Source organism: Helianthus annuus, chromosome 9, assembly GCF_002127325.2.
Source record: "Helianthus annuus cultivar XRQ/B chromosome 9, HanXRQr2.0-SUNRISE, whole genome shotgun sequence".
NCBI lineage: Eukaryota > Viridiplantae > Streptophyta > Magnoliopsida > Asterales > Asteraceae > Helianthus > Helianthus annuus.
The window spans coordinates 51300814-51322951 of NC_035441.2; the positions used below are offsets into that span (position 1 = coordinate 51300814).

General features: G+C 35.8%; 2 protein-coding genes across 2 annotated transcripts; both read left to right on the forward strand.

The window, feature by feature from the left end:
* Window positions 1–3245: 3245 nt before the first annotated feature.
* On the forward strand, window positions 3246–8229 carry LOC110877559 (organic cation/carnitine transporter 7). The gene is made up of 7 exons (XM_022125713.2): window positions 3246–3439; window positions 3599–3666; window positions 4764–5032; window positions 5360–5597; window positions 6254–6680; window positions 7501–7703; window positions 7785–8229. Exons 1-7 carry the CDS (start codon window positions 3262–3264, stop codon window positions 8004–8006), a joined length of 1605 nt encoding a protein of 534 aa, XP_021981405.1. The 5' UTR covers window positions 3246–3261; the 3' UTR covers window positions 8007–8229.
* A 908-nt stretch (window positions 8230–9137) lies between these two features.
* On the forward strand, window positions 9138–9578 carry LOC110875632. The gene has a single exon (XM_022123833.1). The coding sequence runs from the start codon at window positions 9138–9140 to the stop codon at window positions 9576–9578; it is 441 nt and encodes a 146-aa protein (XP_021979525.1).
* The last annotated feature ends 12560 nt before the right edge of the window (window positions 9579–22138 follow it).

Genomic DNA, 22138 nt, shown 5'->3' on the forward strand with positions numbered 1-22138 from the left:
TTGGGGTTGGGGTGCTAACATTTGCTCCAGGTTTGGGTCAGCTGCAGTGGTTGCTAAGATTTGGATATTGGCTATACCCCTATTAAGCATATCCTGGGCATAAGCATCGGTTTCTCTTTTAGCTGCGGCTAGTGCTCTCTGGTCTTGTAACTTTCTCATACGCTTCCTACGCTCGTGTGCTCCCCTACTAAACCATCCCCTTTTTCTGAGGAAATGGCTCTTCAGATTGAGCCTCAAATACGAATATTCCTTCTTCTATATCAGCAGAGTACCTCGAGAGGGCAGGCTGAGAAGAGGCACCTTCGCTTCTAGGCGAACCAGACAATTGACGGTACGCGTCAGATGGTCCTTGGTCGCTCATACTGTATACTAACAAATAGTCAGATAACACATAACAAGAAAATACAATTATGCATGTATTCCCGTTATTTATTTCCTAACACTTTGAATTTTGGTGTCAGCAGAACACTTCTATGGCGGAATCAGTGGCTTAGCTCTTTTTACCACCTTCTGTCGCAACCCCCGATCCCAATCCTCGGGAACGGGCGGCCGCGGGCCAGTTTCGGTGGTATCCTGTTATTGTCTAATTTGGCATCGGAATTTTTCATCAGTATCGTAGTTAGGAAATATTTTATCAGAGTAAAATACCATACTTTTATATATTAAACACATGGGTAAAACCTAAGTTTTCAGTACACACATCTTCATAGGGATACACCCTATTTTATTTAATAAAAACATCTATTTTATTATTAGGTAACTTTATTACCACTTTTCCAAGCCTTCAGTGCTATCTAGTTGTCTTCTATTTGGCTTTCACATTTTGTTACCTGAAACGCGTTTTAAAAACATTTTGTCAGTGGGAAATACTGGTGAGTGAATCCCAGTTTAATCAAGTTCTGATAAAAACCATTTTACAGTATTGAGGACGGTCTCGCAATTACATTTGTTTCCATGTTATAACAATTAACATCCATGGTACTGTCATACTCAACTTGTGGAAATGTTACTCCTTGACCAGGTGGTAACAAATTTTGTATACAAAACCCCAATATACTCATGATAATTGTATTCTTACAAATACTTAATAACTGCTTAATATATAATTAATCATGTGAGGTTTTGTAAAAACAGTTAACACAAAAAGAGGATTACTCACATTGCTGTCTTAGATTATCCTTTAGGGTTTCCTGGTGACAATCTATAAATTACACAAATGCACGCGTGTAGTATAATAACCCATTTTAACATTAGTAATACCCTCCCCGAGACGGCATTCCAACGACTACGTCGGACAGAACCACGACAGCCGTTACAGAACCCTAGATCAATCGAGCAGAGTATATAATACGTCTCCAGGGGTTATGATACTTACATCGTAGCAGAACCTCGCTATTTAGGGGGGTATAATACCCGAGTATAATGCACACTATGTGAAATTGAGAGAAAGAAAGAAAGATTTGAGCGATTCTCGACTGAAGGCCAATGCCTTCTTTATATAGGGCCTGATTTCAGCTTTTACGCGGCCCGCGTAAGTGTCAAAAACGGTCTACGCGGCCCGCGTCAAACCCGGTCAATGCGATAGCTTGGCTGGGTCAGCTTATAGGTCTGCCGGGTGTTGGGCCATGTGGCGGCTCAGGGTCGTGCCAGGTTTTAAGTTCACGCGGCCCGTGTAAGGGTTAAGGGTCCTTTACGCGGCCCGCCTAAAATCCAAAAACCTGATTTTTGATTATTTTAATAATGTTTATGGTATTCGGGGCCTGTTTTCGCGTATAGGGTGTATTTTAAGACATATTGGGATATTTTAAATATTTTTAGGGTGTCGGAAAAATTACGAGGGTGTCGGTTTACGTTAGGGTTGTTATAATGCAGGTATACAAGTAGGAGGTAGAGTTGAAGGCAAAGACACATAGAATATGCCTTAGTAATACATTTGACCTTTATTCACAACTATTTATCATTGGAATAATGTATGAATTATGTTAAGTGTTTTCCATGATTATGTGTGACAAATTTAATTTGGTGACTTTAAATATCTAAACTTATAATAGTGTCATAAGCTACGGGCAATCATCATGCCCCATACCATTCCTCTGCGGGTCGGGGTGTGACATGAATCCCTGTGGTTTCCATTTTGATTCAGTTTGCGTTCTTCTATCAAGTATCCGTTAGTTTGACCATTAAGTCAAATGGTATATTGGTAATCTCGCAACCTTAACACATTGAACTATCCTGATTAAAACCCATTAACACTTTGTGTCCTTGTGCACCACCACCACCACCACTTGACAACACAAACCGCTCACACAAAGATAAGAATGATGATGGTTATGGTGGCCGCCGACGGCGGAGACACTCTCTGGTCGCCGGATAGTGGTGTTCTATGGAGTTAACGTGTGATGGTGATCGATGATGTCGAATGACGTGGGTGTAACAATAAAAACAATGGCGATATGTAAAATAGGGATCTGATAACGGAGAAAGTGGTGGTAATGACGCAAGTTAACGACGATGATGACAGCATGAACATGTTCCAGTGAAGCAACAACGAGCTCTCACGAGCAAAGTAAATCGACGATCTCTATTTTCTTTGGTAGCAGTTTGATGGTGGTGATCAGGAACTAGGGTGATGTATATCATGGTAGGTGATGTTTAGTTAGTGAAGATGGTGATGACGGTGGTGGTGGAGTTTAAAACATCGATTGTTTGTATTCCAAAGTTTTAAAGATTTAGTGTACCAGTGGTGGTGGTGGTGGTGGAAGTGATGGTGGTGGGGTGGGGTAGTGATAGTGGTGGTGGATGGTGGTGAGTGTTGAGTTTTAAAGACAATATAAATAATGATAAGGATCAGGAGCGTAAAATAGACTTTTTCACAATAAGGATCAAGGGTAAAATACTAAAATAGTCTTTTCATCAATTTTCAAACGATCAAACTGATAGAAGGACGCAAACTGAAACGAGAGGGAAGCCCCAAAGTATCTATTTATTTATTTTTATTTTTATTGAAAGAAAAGGTTCATGTTGATTTTTGTAACATACGAGATGGATGCAATGTATGCAAATTGTAGTGTAGTTGTTGAATACAATATTTAGCGAAACGACGTTTTTAACTTTTTATCCTTGGACACGTGGCAAGTAGTCGTAGAACTATTATCTAGTGGTGCATGATCCTCTACAACTTTGTGGATAGCATCACGTTCTGTATCTCTCAAATCTATTATTTTAAAAACTCTAATTTCTTTTTATTATAAACTCTTTTTAATGAAGTTGCATCCTGCAATATCAGCTTGCCGGACGGCGGTGCCGCTGCCGTCAAAGATAACATTTCCGTCGTCTTCTTCGTACTTCAACGGTGTATTTACCACCGATCAGGTGATCATTTCACACCGTAATACATGTTGCTTTGTTGCAAAAAGGTCGTCAAATTCTAACTCCATAGGTACTCCTTTTTCTATTTAACTTTGATCAAAATTAATAAATTTTTAATGCATTTGATATAACTTAACTCGTTTGAAATAAAGAACTTTTAAAGTTATGCTGTTTTATAAATTTTGATTTTAATATTTGAATGTGTTGTTGAATATCTGAATTTTATTAGCTAGTAAACTAGCAGAGGAAAGAGGAGGATCTGTTGCTAATGAAGAACCTACTTTCGACGACAACAAGGTACGACATTCCATTTATCATCATCAAGACTATGTTAAAAAACCAAAGGGTAGTGCTCTAGAGGAAAGAGGAGGATCTATTGCAAATGAAGGGTAGTGTCGAAAATTTTGTGGGAATTTTGTCACCAAACTGATTTCCGACAAGTTTATTTCACACAGAAAAATTTGTAGCAAATTTGTCGCAACAACCATTTTACCACATATTTCCTACAAATATGGCTGTCACAAAGATCAAATTTCAGTAGTGTCTAGTTGAGGTTGTCGCTTAGAGTCTTTTCCATGACAAAATGTCATGCATGAGTTAGGGGTTTACCATGGTAGGCCTTCGGGCAGTGAGTTTCTCATGCATTGGTAACAAGTCAAGTCACCAGTCTGTAATTGCGGGTGCGAATCACCTTTTACCTAATTAGAAAAGAGACTATGTAAGAAAGTGTCAAAATTCTGAAAATAGAGAGAAAGAACTCGGGGGCGACACGTGTCTGAGGATATCCGGTGACGCACCTAGTTCATTTCGTTTAAAAAATTTAAAAAAAAATATATCAATAATGTACACTGGGATATTGAAGATAAAAATGCTAGCTTTTTAGCTCTTATTTAATCAACTTTTTAGAAAAATAAGAAAGTATACAAAACTTATTTTCTTTTACTAAATGATGTAAGTGTGTAAAAGTAAACAATCGTGGCTATTAATTTTTTACCCCTCTTTATCAATTGTCATATAAAGTGACTCTAATTTGTACACATGAACACTTCATTTATCGAGCAACAATCAATTGTCACTATTGTAATTATTATGTATCAAATTCGTATTAATTTTTCTTTTCTTATATATTTATTCCTATTATATTTTTCTTTTCTGATATATTTATTCCTATTAATTATATTTCCTAAATTCACTTAACATACCATTGCATGATGTGTAAGGATAACGGAGTGACCACTGTTAGTCTTAGCAACAACCAACTGTCACTAAATCTGCTAGTTCGTCGCAAGATTAGTGATGAATACTGTGACAAATACTTTGTCGCAAGATTAATTTTTAGTAGTGTTATCTGTCACAAAAACATTCAAATCATTTTCAGTTGAATTGTTTACCAGATTGTAGATGAAGAGGTATCATACAAATTAGATTGGGCCCTTTCAAAATTAGGGTTTGGGAACTTCCAGTTTATCATGCTTGCATATGCTGGACTGGGTTGGATCGCAGAAGCCATGGAGATGATGTTGTTATCATTCGTCGGACCGGCTATTCAACCCGAATGGGGACTTTCTTCCGGTGAAGAAAGCTTCATTTCAACCGCCACTTTCGTTGGCATGCTCGTTGGAGCATATGTTTGGGGTGTCGTCTCAGATAGTTATGGGCGAAAGTAAGTTAATTTCCCTTGAGATACATAAGTACGATAAGAGTCGGTAAAATCGCATTAACATAATCTTTGTGACAAATCGCGTCGCCAATAGCATATAGAATTCTTTTTTAGGAAAAACATCAAAATGATCATTTTGACCGATGAGTGTAACATAGCATTGAAAAGGGACACTTGTCAAACACTGGTTGATTGAAATATTTTAAAAACTTGAGGCTATTTTGTGGAACTCAATGGTCAACATGGCCATCTATATGGTATTTTCAAACTATTTAGCTTTACATTATTTCGTTTAATGGTGAAACAGACTTTTCTTTTCATTTCCTTCAGGAAGGGTTTTCTTGGTGCATCTATAATAACAAGTGTAGCCGGATTGTTGAGCGCTATCGCTCCAAACTATACTTTATTGTTGATTCTTCGTTGCTTCATCGGTGCTGGTTTAGGGTGCGGGCATGTATTTTCGTCATGGTTTCTAGAGTTTGTTCCCACTCCAAAACGAGGAACTTGGATGGTCGTTTTCGCGACATTTTGGACTGTTGGAACCATCATCGAGGCTTCGCTTGCATGGGTACATTATGTCATATCATTTAAACATCCTGTACAAAAAACGACAATATCAACCGAAATTTGCGACCGAGAAAAATGGCCGCAATATTAGTGACCAAAACCATTAATATTAGCGATAGAAAACAAACTAGTTGCAAAAATGCTCTTGATGAAACATATAGTAAAATAAAAATAATTTGGCCCCAAAGATTTTCATAAAAATGATATAAAAATAAGAAAATAGAAAGTTAAGTCGTTTGGTCTGAAAAGGTAAAAAAATATTAATACCATCGCAAAAACGAATCACAAAATATTTGTAGAGAACTATTAAAAAGAAAATAAAAGTTATGTCGTTTGGTCACGAAAATATTAGGTCACAAAAACCTTTTCTAGTCCTCCATTTTCTTGATTGGCAACACAATTTGGTCACTAATAACATGTTTTGTGGTACTTTTATTTGCTAAATACAGTGCCGGATCTAGAAAATCATTATAGGGGCAGCCGGCAGCGTATCAAAAAAAAAAAAAAAAATCTAAAGGGGTAACGAAATCGAAAAAACGTCAAATTTTTCCAAAATTTACCCCTTGTTACACTGTATATCTGCCCCTAGCTAAATCTATAATCACAACTAAAGATTATGACAATGTAATCCTTTCAATGGTGTTGTATTACATCCAGTCAATCATGCCTAGCTTTGGTTGGAGATGGCTGCTCGGACTATCCACGATTCCATCGCTACTCATGCTACTGTTTTATGATCAAGTACCAGAGTCTCCACGGTATCTTTGCACAAAAGGAAAATTGACCGAGGCACGTTATATTTTGGAGAAAGGGGCTACACTTAACCGAAAAGAACTCCCGGTTGGCAGGCTTGTGTCGGACCATATAAACCAGGGCGATAATGAGTACCGTCGATCACCTTCCTTACCGATGCTTTTGTCACCAAATTTGATAGGAACAACACTTCCTCTATGGTGTTTATACTTCGGTAACACTTTTTCGTATTATGGCATCGTTCTATTGACTTCACAGTTGAGCATCTTGCAATCGGAAAGCATCCAGAATTCAAGTCTTTACACAAATGTGTTTGTCAATAGCTTGGCAGGTATGTTCCATATTACGCTACGAAATTTTTCAATAGCGACGAAATTCTAACTGCTAACAGGAAAAGAAATCCTCTAATAGAACCCATAAAAGCATTGCTAATCAAGAAAACTTTAGTCGTTAATTGTAACTGCTACAATTTCTGCTACTGGTTATGCATTTGTGTTTGCTAAATGAAAACATGTTGGTGACACGGAATAACTTTAATGACCATAAATAGCAACCAACCGCTCGTCGCTAAAATTTGTGTCAATGCAGAAAAATGACACCGATATGTTAATGTTAATCGAAACAATATTAACTGATAATATTTTTTGTATGTCGAATGTCTCCTAAAAATCTCTTTATTGAGGGATTACAACCTCCTTCCACTATTAGAAAACTGACATGTTTCCAACAAAAGTTTGGGTTAGCAATTCGTCGGAAAATAGAAACTATCGAATATCTAATAATAATCTCTTTATAGAGAGATTACCACATTCCACTACTAGAAAACTGACATGTTTCCGAGAAAATTTTGTGTTAGAAAATCGTCGAAAAACAGCTTCTCCAACCAATTTTTGACAAAAGTTGCTTTGTCGGAAAAATGCCGCTTGGTGAATTTGTCAGAAATTTGTTAGGAAACTTTGGTCAGAAAATGTCAGTTTTGTACTAATGTATAGAAATACAATCATACGAAAATATATCTTTAGTACATAGTGTTTTTGGTCTTGCGCATACAAAGACAACTGCATATATATGATAATTTTGCGACCAAATTAAGCACTTTTTGTGACCTCTGCTGTCAAAAGGTCTAATGATGTCTTACACACTTATTTCAGAACTTCCCGGGCTTGGTTTAGCAGCAATCATATTAGACAAATTAGGGCGTAAGATCTCGATGGAAATTATGTTCGTTGCGGGATTCTTCCTACTTTTACCGCTAGTCATTCATCAGAACGATATACTGACCACAACGTCTCTATTTGGAGCTCGAATGTTCATCTCCGCAAGCTTCATTGTCGCTTGTATCTACGCCCCGGAGGTATACCCTTTACGTATACATTAAACTTTTGTTTTACACATTTATTTGGCATGTTGGAATCTTACGGTTTTGGTCATGTAGGCTTATCCCACAAACATAAGGGCGACGGGAGTTGGAATAGCGACAGCTGTCGGTCGAACAGGTGGCATAGTGTGTCCTCTTGTAGCGGTTGGTCTAGTTAGCAGTTGCAACCAAACACTTGCAGTTATGTTGTTTGAGGCTATGATACTTGTTTCAGGACTTTGTGTTGTGCTGCTTCCATTAGAAACCAAAGGGAGAGAACTAACTGATGAAGTAGAATGAAAAGTCTTGCATCAAACCATAGAATAAAATATACTAGCAAGGGTAGGATTCGTATAGGGTTTTTGATACTTTTTAGGACCGAAGCGACAATGTATATAGCAATTTTAAATGTATTTAAAACCTTTCACAAAAGATCCATTTGGATAGAATGTAACAATTTAAAGCAAAAGAATACGAGAAAATCATCAAAATAGTCAATGTTGACTAAGACTTTTTCAAATTAGATACACTTTTTTGATATCTAATTTTAGACCAATTAGAAAGCGACACATAAGTCTTGTTACTTTTTGGTACATAAATTCATATTTTGCCGGCAAGGTTAGTCCGCTAGCCTGTTAGACAGAGTTAGCCCGCAAGGTTAACCCAAAGGCTGTTTTGGAAAGGTGATAAAAAGGAGGGGGGGACCCACCCCTATGCCAAGGTGGGCGGGCGCAACCCCGGGAAAAAAAAAAATTTAATGTTAATTTCCGTTAAAAATCCCGTCCGCACCCTTTGAATTTTACGTCCGCACCCATTGAACTTTTTCGTTCGCACCCCTTGAAATTTTTCGTCCACACACCTTAGGTAAAAAATATTATGGATTTATATTATAAATTTTTTTAGTAAAGTCTGATTAAAAAAAAAAAAAAAAACCCTACCTACATTGAACTTATACACTTATACTACCCAAACCCAAACCAAACCCATTATATAAACTTACACATTAGCCCACTAACATTCCTAGCCCATTAACCAACATAACTTAAACTAAAACAATTAAACTTAAGCCCAAAACCCCTTCAATTTCCCTCCCGCCTGTGCGTTCTGCCTCCTGCCAGCGAGAATCGTCATCAGCGAACACAAGTCAGTCAGCAACAACACTTCACTCTGCAGCAGCGATCACGGCCGGATTCTGACCGGAAACAGACCGGAATCCGCACCAAACCAACCGGAGAATATCGAAAGGGTAAGTTTTTATGTTTTTTTTTTTGATGATTTTACTTGATATTATGGTAGAATAGGGGTAATAAAATACTTAAATAGGCTTGAAAAATCGTGTGTTTTGACGTTGTTTAGATGATTTTTATGATAATTATGTTAATAAGATGATTTTTAGGGGTGATTAAACAATTCTAGGGCTTGATTGCTTGTATGAGTTGTTTGAGTCCGTGTGATAATTTCAATGCATTTGACATTCCAAATATACTAAAGCTAGCCGAGAAGTATCCATATGATTTCAATGAAGAGGAAAAACGAAGGCTTCCGGTTCAACTCGGAAACTACTTTGATTGTGTGAAAAAAGATAAACAATTCGCCAACTTGGATGATTTGTCAAGTCTTGTAATGTTCATGGTTTCAACAAATATTCACGTAACTTATACATTGGTATATCGGTTATTGAAGCTTGTTCTCGTATTACCCGTCGTAACCGCAACCGTTGAAAGATGTTTTTCGGCAACGAGGAATGTGAAGACCGACTTGCGTAATCGGATTGGGGATGAGAATTTAAGTGATAGTTGTGTATGTTATATAGAGAAAGACTGGCTTAAGAAAGTCGCTTTAGATGATGTTTGGATAGATTTCAAAAAATGAAAACCCGTAGGGCGACATTTTAATTATGTTTGTAAAAGGTTTGATGTGTTTGACAAATATATAAATTTAGTTTATGTTATTTTGTCTTACATGACCCGACCCGACTCGATAAAACCGATTTTTTAACATATGTACCTAGGGGCCTAAAATTTTTAAAAATGTTCCGCACCCCCCTGGAAAAATTCCCGGGTCCGCCACTGTGTTGATGGCGGTTGACGGCAGTGTTAAATGGTGATGGTGGTGGTGATGTTGACACTTTTAGTCCCTCTATATTCAAAGCTTTTGTTTTTTCGTAAAAATAGTCCCTCATAGTCAATGTTTGACTTCGTTAGGGTTTAGTACACGTGTCAACTCATCATTGGACGTGATTTTATGAGGTGTTACAGTATATATATATAAATACAATAGGGTTCTAGAGTGAACAACCTCTCAAGACTGAACTGTGTGAACTGATCTAGATCCTTGATTTCCTTTTTAGTTGTTAAGGGTAGGATTTTAATTATATAAAAAATTAGATTTAAATCATTATTTTAGTAATTGAATTAAGTTACATCTTTCATATTTTAAATTCATTATCCACAATATCTTTCCTATTTTAAATTCATTATCCACAATATCTTTTATTTCAATTTTATTTTTCACATTTCATCACCAGAATTGAAATTGTGATTTTTAAGATCCACGTAACCTTCATATTTCAACGGTATACACATGTGTACTTGGATATGAATAGAACAGTACGCATTTGTACTCAACATCGTACATATGTGTAATTAGCTACATAATACATACATATAAATAAAACTTGTAAAACTATTTTACATTTAACAAATTACAAGTTCAATAATGTTTTCCAAGCCAAGCAAAAAAACAAACAATTACAAGTTCCAGTTTCGTAAAAACAATAAACGCAACATAATCGGAAAAACAAAAAACATAGTCTTTTACAACTATTCGCCATGTTGTATGCTGAATCATCCTTATCGACCAAGCAAACAAACATATATGAATCATCCTTATCGACCGCATACATGAATCATCCTTATTGACCTTCCATCTCCACTTTTCTCGTTAACGACATCTCCTATAATAGCACAAAAAAATATCAACTAATACTTTACACAATTCACAAGTGTACATCAACAACTTTACACATTCAATACACAAAAAATTACGAGATATCACAAAAACAGATGCTATACACATGTGTACATCGCAGTAAAATCAAAGCAAAATCAGAGTACACATTTGTACATCGCTTTAAAAACAGAGCAAAATCAGAATACACATGTGTACATCGCGTTAAAAACAGAGCAAATCAAAAAATTGAACAAAAAAAAACTCAGCAACTAATACTTTGCATAATTCACAAGTGTACATCAACAACTTTACACATTCAATACACAAAAAAATCTGAGATATCACAAAAAAAAAAAGACGCTATACACATGTGTACATCGCATTAAAAACAGAACAAAATCACAATACACATGTGTACATCGCATTAAAAACAGAGCAAAATAAAAAAATTGAACTCCAAAAAGCGCTAAAAAACATAACAATAATAACAATCTTCAGAACCTCATAAAAATCTTCAGAACCTCAATCAAACAATAATAATTTTCAATATCATCTTTAAATATAAGTGATGAGTAGATCTCTAAAATAATATTACAAAAATATCAACTTGAATTAAAAAAATATCATCATACTCATTTCAACATTTATTTTTGTCAAATCTCAACAAATAATCCATTTTTTTCTTGCATCCAAGATACTTAAATCTTTAAGCATCAAATCAACATTTTAACTAAAATATCAATCATATCAAATAATTACATATATATTACACATACTGGATCATCAAGTCTACATACCAAAGTGTTAAATATAAGTTCTTTTATCTACCACTTGATAAAAAAATTAGCAATTTACTGTTTTGCACCATCATTGTTAGGATCGTTGAATCAATCAAACGAGACAATCAGAAGAGTTCTGGACCAAATCAGAGGCGGAATTCATTGACTTGATCTTCATTCAGCTTGATTTACACTTAGAAGTAGTTTAACTGTCGATTGTATTGATATAACAACGTATTATAGCCTTGGCGACACTTCGGCAGGGCTTCGCTACCGGAATCAGAATCTTACAAATGAAATCTCAAGACACATATATATAGGGCAACCACTTCGCACGAACCAGCAACATGCCAGTTCACACGAACTGGTCAGTTCGTACGAACTGGCCACTTCATGTGAACCTGCTGGTTCAGCTTAGTTTCCCGTTTCTTTCGTACTATGTGTCCTGATCTATCGAACCTATTACAAGACTCGATACAAGACGAAGTCGACAGACATATGCACCAACAAACTCCCCCTTGGATGTTGACGAGTCTTCGATACGAGTCTTTAGTATGTCAACTCTTCAGTCTTGATCAATCTTTACGCTCTCTCCAAAGTATCTGACACTGTAAGCATCCTTCAATCTCTATCTTCTCTTCTATCTCTCTCTTACTCTTCCAGAATCGCAATCTGACTCTCCAAATTCTCTTGATCAGATCTCTTGAGTCTTTAAGTTTAACAGCATTAGCAGCTTCTATTCTCGAGTAATGTTCCAGTATCTGAACCTGGTTCATATGAACTTCAAACTCCCCTTTGCAAACAGTCTCCCCTTGGATGTTGATCCAAAATCTGTGTCTGATTCTTACCTCTTCAGACTCCCCCTTTCGATAAGCTGGGATTGCAGTCTGGAATAGCTCTTGTTCTAAGATCGTATCCTGGCTCAAACTCTACTCAGGCTTAGACACGGGAATCTTGCTTTGCAGCTTTCACAAGATCAGAACCTTTGCCTGGCTCTCCGAAGCAATAGGATCAGAAATCTGGCTCTATTCTGCATACTTAGGAGAATCCTCAGGAATCGCAACCTGGCTTTTGCATAGCTGTTAACCTGCATAAACTCTACCCAAAAGTAAATTTTTATTTATAACAATTTTAATCTCTGCTTACCACTTGTAAGATCATTCTCAAAACATCACTTGTTAGATTATGACATATCTCAAATTATCTCAAATACACTCTCCCAATCCACTGTTGTTCATCTTGTTTAGCACTCGGAATTTTGAAAATCAGCTTTTCAACATCAGTTGTCGAAAATAAGAAGAAATAAAATCTTTTTGGATTTTGTTTTTAATGAAAAGCAGTAAACAACTATTTACAAACAATATTTTTGTGAGTTTGTGTAAGAGAATCATATCAGTTTATGAGACAAATCACTAACATCGTTAAGCTTTAAACATTTTAAGTTCTAAATGATTCACTTAGATTGTCAGTATACTGATCCACTTAAATTTTTACACAAAGTTCAATTGATTCGATATACGAGATTAGTGTTTTAATTGACTTAACTTATTGACGTGTCCCACCTCAGAATATACTCCCGTATCCAGACTTCTATATTCAGTCTTACAGGTGAGTGTACACTAATGATATCTGTAAATGGATAATGCGAGACCATGAGAGCTCAGGTTAGAACTTCCGTTCAGACAAAGAGATGATGGCTCGTCTTTCGGTGTGTCCCGTTTGGGGATCTTTTCTTCAACAACACATGATTAGCATTTTTCAATGTTTCATCATTTTTATGCTGAGGGTGGGCTTTATGATTAAAGCAGTGCAGAATATTATACGAGGACTAGGCTATTGTTTCCGCAAAATCAAAAGTCCTGGTATAATATCCCAGATATCATCACGCACAAAGACCTAGTATGTCAGAAATAGAAAGCGCTTGAAACAAGATTTCAGGGGTTACCTATATATCCAAGAGATGTTCCCCACGAGATAAGTAAGCTATTTATATTTAGGTTTAAATCTCGAAAAAAATCTACTGAATGTATAAAAAACCTACTGGCATATCATCAGTGAGACCGTTTATCACATTTGACTTTCCAATTCTTTAGCATGTTGTGATAGTCTACTGATGTACTATCATTTCCTCTTTTTTCACAACAAAACTCATTTTTGATTTTTCGATTTTTTGGTTATTGGATTTTATCATGTTTTTGGATTTTTTCAAATTTTCAAAATTTCTAATTTTTTACTCCCCCTAAAATCAAAAATATGTTTCAATTTTTGATTTTCTAGGAAAATTTGAAAATGAAAGCAATAAACTGTACAAATAACGTGACAAACTAATGTGAATTACTTCAAATCTCCATCCACTTGGCATAAACAATCAGAACCCCCCCTGACAACAAACTATTTTCCCATTATGATTTCAAAAACACTTAAGTTTGTTTTAATCAAAATGGTTTTTCCGGAAAATTAGTTTTGTTGAATTCACACATCACTTGTAGAATCGGGGATTTGTTCATCACTTTGTTCTTTCAACCACTTGTAAAAACTGTCATTTGACAATTTTCTTTTTCTTTACCACTTGAATGAAAGTTAAATCAAGTTCAATTTAATGACCTTGATTAACCACTTGTTAAAACCATCATTTTTCAAGAAAGATGTCGATTCCTGCTCCACGATTACCAACTTGGGAGCTTTGGCAAGTCAGGATTTTTAGTTAAAGAGATTCTCCCAAGCCTGACGGTCCTTGGGAGATTCCGAGTCATCATTTCTCGGTTTCTTTCCTTTTTTCTTCTTTTCATAGTATTTCTTTACCCCTTTGACCTTCCCGTCAACCATTTTTCCAAAAATATTTGGAACTTTAGGGTTAAAGGCTTTTTCGACATCAAATTCTTTCTTTTCAGAATAGAATTGATTCGAAATCTCTACTTTTCCAAACTTTTGTTTAAAATTTTCAGTCCGCAATGGTGGAAATTTGACATCATCCATTGGTGGAACTGGATTTTCTTCTTTTAGATCAACTTGTGACTCCTCTGACTTTGACGAGTCAGATTCATCGCCAGAACTAACATCTGATTTCTTAACAACCCACTTTTGGTTGTTAAGATTCACTCTTCTTTTGTAAAAACTTTTTGAACTCTCACCAACCTCAAATTTTGAATTTTTGAACATTTTAAATTGTTCGGTTGGTGGTTCATTATCAACCATCTTTTCTTTCAATTTTTCTGAGACTCCTTGTTTTGTGTTGGTTGCCGTTGGATAGTTCAAGACAATGTGACCAACTGTTTTGCATTGATAACAGGTTCTCATTTCCTTCTTCTGAGCAGCTTTATTCTTCATTCCTTCTTACTTCTTAGCAAGGAATTCTTTGTTCGTCTGTTTCCAGAATGAACTCTTTTCTTCTTCTGATGAAGTTGCTCCTGAAACAAATTTAGTTTTTGATTTATAAATTTTCTTATTTTTATGATTTTCTGGTGGAATAAAACCTAAGCCTTTCTTTTTGAAATTACTGTTATCGTTTGGTTTCTTATGGTAACCAAAACCAGATCTGTAACCTTTTTTCTTGTTTAACCTTTGTTGAACTCTTGAGGTGTATTTTTTAGGTTTTTTTAGTAAGATTTACATATTTTATTTCAGAAATATTAATTGTTGTTAGTTTGAAAACCTTGTTAATCATTTCAGTTTTAACACCTCTTATTGGAAATTCTTCATCAGAATATAATTTGTCAGAATCATTCAAAGTATACACTACTTTGAATGTTTCATCATTCAAATTATTTTGTGACATCAGAAAATCTTTATTGTAAACCCGTTTGACTGATGATTTTGAATTGTTGACTGATGAACTTGACGTCTCAGACTCAGAGTTTGACTCTGACTCATCATCCTTATCCAACACCTGATCGACCACTTTTTTTTTATTAACTCGGACTCATGATCAGTGTCAGACGATGTGAATGTGACATCAATGTTATCTGGCAATTCATCTAAAGGTTCAGATTCCCACTTTAAATTGGTTGCCTTTTTAACTCTTTCTGAATTAGGATTTCATGGAGAATATCCTTCTTCAAGCGGGGGTGGACACTTGTTATAATTGACACTTTGTTTCTTACCAGTATCCTTTACTTCAGATGTCTCCTCTTTAAACGCTTTCATGCCTTCTACTGTAGGATAAATCCTGTCAATCACATAAGAAGCACATGAGTAACTTTTCAATAATCTGTTAACCCTTTCAGTTTCTATCCTTTGAGTTTCCAGTTTTTGTTCAAGTTCAGCACATTTCTCAATGTACTGATTGATGATTTTCTGCTTTGTCGTGAATGCTCCATTTAGAGTCCTCATAGCTATCTCTTGTTCATTACTTGACTTGTTATATTGATTAATAGCTTTGTTTAAAACATCATAAGATTCTTTCAATCTGTTCATGTTATGAATCAGTTTGTTGTTGTGCCTTTTCAAAGTATCACAATTTTCACATTTCTCAGACATCTTTTTAGCTTCCTTCTCAACCTTGACAGCTGAAATTTCTTTAACCTGCTTCTTTTCTTCTCGAACAGTTTCCTCAGCTTTGACCTCTTCCATATTACCTGCAAAATACAAATTATCCCTATCAGATGAAAATTCTCACTATAATATTCAAGCTTTCGAATCTCTTCACTGTCATCATCATCACTCTCTTCATCTGATGATTGATCAAAGATTGGTGCTCTTTCTGAGGTTTCTCTTGTTGTAGTTGGTTCTTCTTCTTCCTTCTTAGGGCTGAATTGCTGAGATTCGTAATAAACATATGCCATTTCTTCTTCAACTGTTGAATCTTCAAAAATTTGAGCAACAAATGCTACTTTTTCTGAATTTCTGTTAGGATCATACTTATCCCAACTAAAGCCTTCTGGTAGCCTTTCATCATCTTGATCTATCAAGCCATAACAAGCTCTTTTTGATGGCTCCTCGATCACCTTCTTAGCATGTGCAGTTTGTGGCGATTGTTGTTGATGTGGAGCAACTTGATGATAAATTGCCTTTCGATGATAATCATTGTTGCCGAATGGATTTTGAGCTCCACTTGCTTCGCGGTTTATGCATTCTCGCTTAAAATGCCCCTTTTCCCTGCAACGAAAACAAGTAACTTTAGATTTATCAAAACCTAAAGGTGAGGAACAAGCATCACGGAAATCATCTCTTCCAGTGATCTGTTTAAACTTCTCAGCTCTTCTCAACACACTAGCCATACACCACTTTATATCCATGAGTTCCATTTCCTCAGCATCAATCTGATCGTAATCCTCTTTTGTAAGCATAGGATTTCCGATCTTTCCCGCTACTAAACTCTCATATAACTCTAAAACGGTCACCAACAAAGACATATGACCTTTGGCTACCTCTTTTGTCACACCCCGACCACGTAAAACAACAAAACATGGTGGAAACGTCGGGGAGTTTGTAACAGAATCATTGTTTCACAACCATGGATTTAAGTATTTTGTTTTATTGCATTATTGACTCATTGTTTTAGTACAACTCAGATAAATACAAATAATTGTTTCTCAGTTTTAAAGTTGCTAAGGCACGAGTCCATCCTATGTTTAGCATGCATCAACAATCATCACATAGCAATACCTGAAACATATATGAAAATAGGTACGTCAACATAAAACTGCATGTGAGTAACATAGGATTTTGTGTATTAGATTCATGGCTTTGGATAAATGCAAGAAAAGGTTTTATATTTTCAAAATAGCCATGAATCCAATGTAAAAGTTTTTGTTTCTGAAACGCGTCGTTCTGGAAAAAGGTTTATAGTATAGACAAAAACATACTTTGGTTTTGAAAAGTTTGTATAAATAGTATAACAAAGTATACTTTAGTTTTGAAATAGTTAAATAGATAGTATATCGAAATATACTTTGGTAGTTAAAATAATAGATTTGGTAGTATATCTCAAGTATACTTTGGTTTAAGGCTAAAAGTATCGGTAGTATATCAAATCATACTTTGGTTAGAAAATTGCATATTAAGCTATGCTTTGGTTTGGAAATAGCATATCAATTATGCTTTGGTTTGAAATTAGCATATCAACTATGCTTTGGAAGTATATCAAAATATACTTTAGTTTATGAAATATCAAAGGTGGTAGTATATCAATCTATACTTTGGTAAACAGTAGCATATCAAACTATGCTTTAGTAAATAACAAAGTAGTATGTTAAAACACATGTCGGATTTTGTGCATAGTATATCAAAATATACTTTGGTAGATCACATTTGAGAGCACATCAAACTGTACTTTTCTAGTATATCAACATATACAAAGAAAGTGTGATTTGGTATTCAATCAAGCCTTAGTGTATCAAACTACACTTTGGAGACTATAGAAATACCACAAAGGCAATTTCTATTTGGTTAAAATTTGGTTTCTGACATTCCATAAAACAGGAATGGGGTGTCTAGTCCTATAGCGCTATATCGTACTACCAATCGGCTGGGTGAATGTATAAAAATAGGTACAATCCAACAATTAGTTTTATAAGTTTTGAAAATCAGTGTTTAAACCATAGGTGATCGTTTAATTTGTCAAAAGAATATGTACTAAGCATGTGTAATCATATAGTGTAAAATCATGAAAATAACAAATAGGCACATATGTTTCACCCCAAAACATTTGAAAACAGTAAAAGAGGGGACTATGTACTCACTTGAGATTGCTAGTATCCTTGATTAAGTTTCCTAACAAAGCTCGGGAAATCAAGGAATCAAGTGGCACCTAGTATGGAATCACTATGTTAAACAATCGGATCCTAAATCGGAAGATAGGATAGAATGGTGTTCTATAAATCAGATGAGTATTTAAACTCATATGGCATGATTTAATAGAGCTAACATTTTGATTTGAAAGTCTACCTAAGTGCTTTCGACCCGTTTCGACCCATTACGGAAGTATAAGCTACTATAATGCGTCGTTTACGTAAAACTATGGTCGGATGGTCATCTATGTGCTATGTCTAGTCTTACATGCCCAATTATGCCTAAACATGGTACTAAATCAGATTATATGTCAAAAAGTTAATCACATATGCAAAATACAGATTTTAGCTTCAAAAGGGCATTTTGGTCATTTCCTATGGGCATACAAGCTAACTAGCATACGACTAACCAATCCTATGTGATCATAAGGTATAACCTCAGAGGTTATTCCCTATGCAACTATGATCACTAACTAAGCTTGGTCGGATCCTAAAGATCGACCAAACGGGTCGGGTTCGAAAGTCTAAGCGGTTGTTTAGACCGCTTAACTTGCGACCCTAAACAGGCACTAAACTAATAGTGACGAGTTAAACATGTCAAAACATGTTTAACCTACTGATTTGGTATTAAAACAAAGTGTTTCAAAACAAAGTGTTTTGATACCTAAAAGTAGTTCCGTCGCAAAATGCGTGCTAAAACGCATTTTGACCGAAACTTTGACTCATCACTACACCTAGTTAACGTGGTAATCAATAGGTATAATCGCTAAGGATTATAACCATCGTGATTACAATCACGTTGCAAAGTTCAACCGAACTTTGGTTGACCATTGACTGGTCAAACTGAAAGTCAAACACTGTTTGACTTTTTAAACTAGTAAGCAATAAAAGAATGAAAGAATGCTCACTAAGTGTCCTTGCTATCTTTTCTACAAAGAAAAAGCTTCCAATCAGTTGAGAGAGCTCCCAATTCAGATTAGAAAGGAGATAAGAAGGAAATGAGCAAGGAAATGAGTGAAGGGCCATGGCTATTTATACTAGTTGGTGAAGAATAAGATCAAGACATGTGTTTGTGTGGCCAACAAGGATTGAATCATAGCCACACATGTGTTAGGATCTGATTAGAGACCTTGGAGAACACTTAAACTTGCTGAACACCAAAAATTTACACAAACAGCCCCCAAAAATCAAACAGATTGCTGAAAATGAATTCTGGTCGCTGGGCCTGCCTTACGGACCGTAAGGACACTGGCATACGGTCCGCAAGCCACCTGCAGACCAGTAACTTTCAAAACTTGACAGTTTTGGCCTCTGAGCTTGTTTTGTCGTGTATTGGCAATTCTAACACCCGTCAAGCCCATTTTTAAGCTCCATAATGAAGTTAAAGTATGTGGAACATGAAACATGCTCAAAAATACGTCGGATGTTGGTTCGTTTGGCTGTACGGTTGCGCTGTTCGGCTAATTACGACGGAAATCGTAACAGGCGCGAAAACGATCCAAATTGCGAAACGAATGATGTTTTTCCATGTCGATCACTAAAATAAAAATATTTTAGTGTGTACAAAAATTTTGGATGTCCAGATGTGGCCAGAACGTAAGACATGCGCGGAAATGCAAGCTTACGCTGATTTTGACACTTTTAGTCCCTGTAAGATCATGTAAGCATATTTTCGCACACCGAACCACTCAAAGCTTACTTCTAAGCTATGTTTAGGTTATGTGGGGTATGTTTAGCTTATGATCAAGTTCCGGACTGTACGTTACCTTATGAATCGGTATAGTTTCGCAGTTTGACGCAAATAGTCCCTGCGATCGAATAAACTTGTTTTTGCCGTACCAAACATTCCAAAACTTATTTCTAAGTTATGTAAAGGTTATTTAAGGTACGTTAAGCCTATTTCACTATCCTGGAGTGTTTGTCGTGTTAAACTGATTACATTTACGCACCAGTGCGCGTATAACCTTCCAACAAGTGATTTAAAGCTCGAAATCGAACAAGAATTGATATGTGCAAAAGATACACATATTTATACAAATCCCAAGTATGAAACACAATATTTCACTGGATTTGCATTTGGGTTTGGTGTTCGTAGTGACACAGGAAGTCTCCCCTACTTTAGGAAATTTCGTCCCGAAATTTAATTCTAGAGGAAATTTGTGAAGACAACTGTGATTGTTTCGCTTTCGAATGAATCCTCCATTTCCCAAGTAAAACTCTAGGTCACGTTTGGATTCTTAGGGAATCTGTTTATTACCAAGATGTTGTCATTGTAGTAACAAAAAACATGGGGTTTCGATCAACGGGTAGGAAAATGTTTCCTACGAAGACTATTATAGGAAACTTGTGTGTGCTCGAAATCAGAGTCGGAGATTTACAAGATAAAATAACATTGGTCAAGGTCCATGACTTCTAGTAATTTAAATAACGCTACATTCGCAATGTAATAAGGAACACTTATATATAGGAAGTACCAGCGGCGCATCCACCATGCCCTTTTTACATTGTTCCTGTCTCGTTATTCTCATCACTATAGGTCTTAACACATGAGAAAACTTGCTGTGGTTTCTGTGCACTGAATTCCATAATTACGTATGCATCCATAATTACGTAATTCCTTGCACAGTCCGCACAATTTATTTCATAATGTGTAGGGTAAAATCAATCGAACAAACAATGAAATGACTTGAATAGATCACCAACAGATCTTTTTAGTTAAATCAACGAACGATCTTTTTAACTAGATCAACACATGATCTCCTTATCTAGACCGTCGTATGATCTCTTTAAATAGACCATTTAAGGGATCTTTGTAACTCCAAAAACCAATAATCGTTTTGAAACAGCACTTTGGAATTCAAGGTTCTGACTATTTGCATAGAAAGCTCCTTAAGGATTTAAGATAGTACTTTGAGTATCCTTCTGAGAATCTAACATATGAAATTACGGAAGATTCTACCAGGACTTAGATAGCGAGCTTTAGAATTACACATAAACACAAAATCACCAAATTGTGTATTCATTAATTTAGTTATTAGCTCGTTCATGAATTAATGCATTTTGAAGTACACTTGAAATCCAATCACGGACTTCAATTATTACTTTAAAACATCCTCAAGAATCTAACTATGAAGATAGGAAGATCTTTATAAGGATTTGGAATTCGTGTAATGAATATGTTTTGAAGTCCATGTACTAGGCATGTGACGGGTGGTCCATAGGACAACCCTTAACGATATTAAAAGACAAATTTATCCTTCACTTGATTGTGTAATTAACTTGAATTAGCTAACTACAAGTGCATATGTTTCAGGTACAGAGAGGGAGCTAAAAATGGTAAAAACGCAGCTTTGGATGGTTTGGAGAGGAACGGGTCGCGTATAGAAGGAACGAAGAAGCAAATCCCAACATTCAGGGCTTCACCGTAAATTACGGTGGCCACCATAATTTACGGTGGCCATGAAAGTCATATTTTCCTGCCGTAACTCAGTGTACTTCTACCGTAACATCATGAAGTCCACCGTAATTTACGGTGGATACCGTAAATTACGGTGGAGGCTGCAAGGAAAAGTGTAACTCCCATTTTTAAGGTGCTTTATGGTGGCTTTTGATTGGCATTCATCATTGGACGTTTTCTTATCATCTTAAGGGCGATTTTTGTTGGTTCTAGCTGGTTCTAAACATTGAAAAACATTTGGTTCTTGTTGTTGATGCTTATGAACTCTAATTTGGATGTTATGATGATCAACCAAACTATGTCCGGCTAATTTCATTGTGATCATCCTAGGTTGAAGGTTTGTTTGAGACAGTTGTGTTTTGATTCTATATTTCTAGAATGGTAAACGTTACTTATATTTTGTTTATTGTGGTGTGTGATTACTTGCTTGTAAATTGTTGATTCTTATAATATTCTAGCTTGAAACCATACGTTCTTGGTGCCGTTGGCAATCGAGATATCATGGGTAGAATTAGG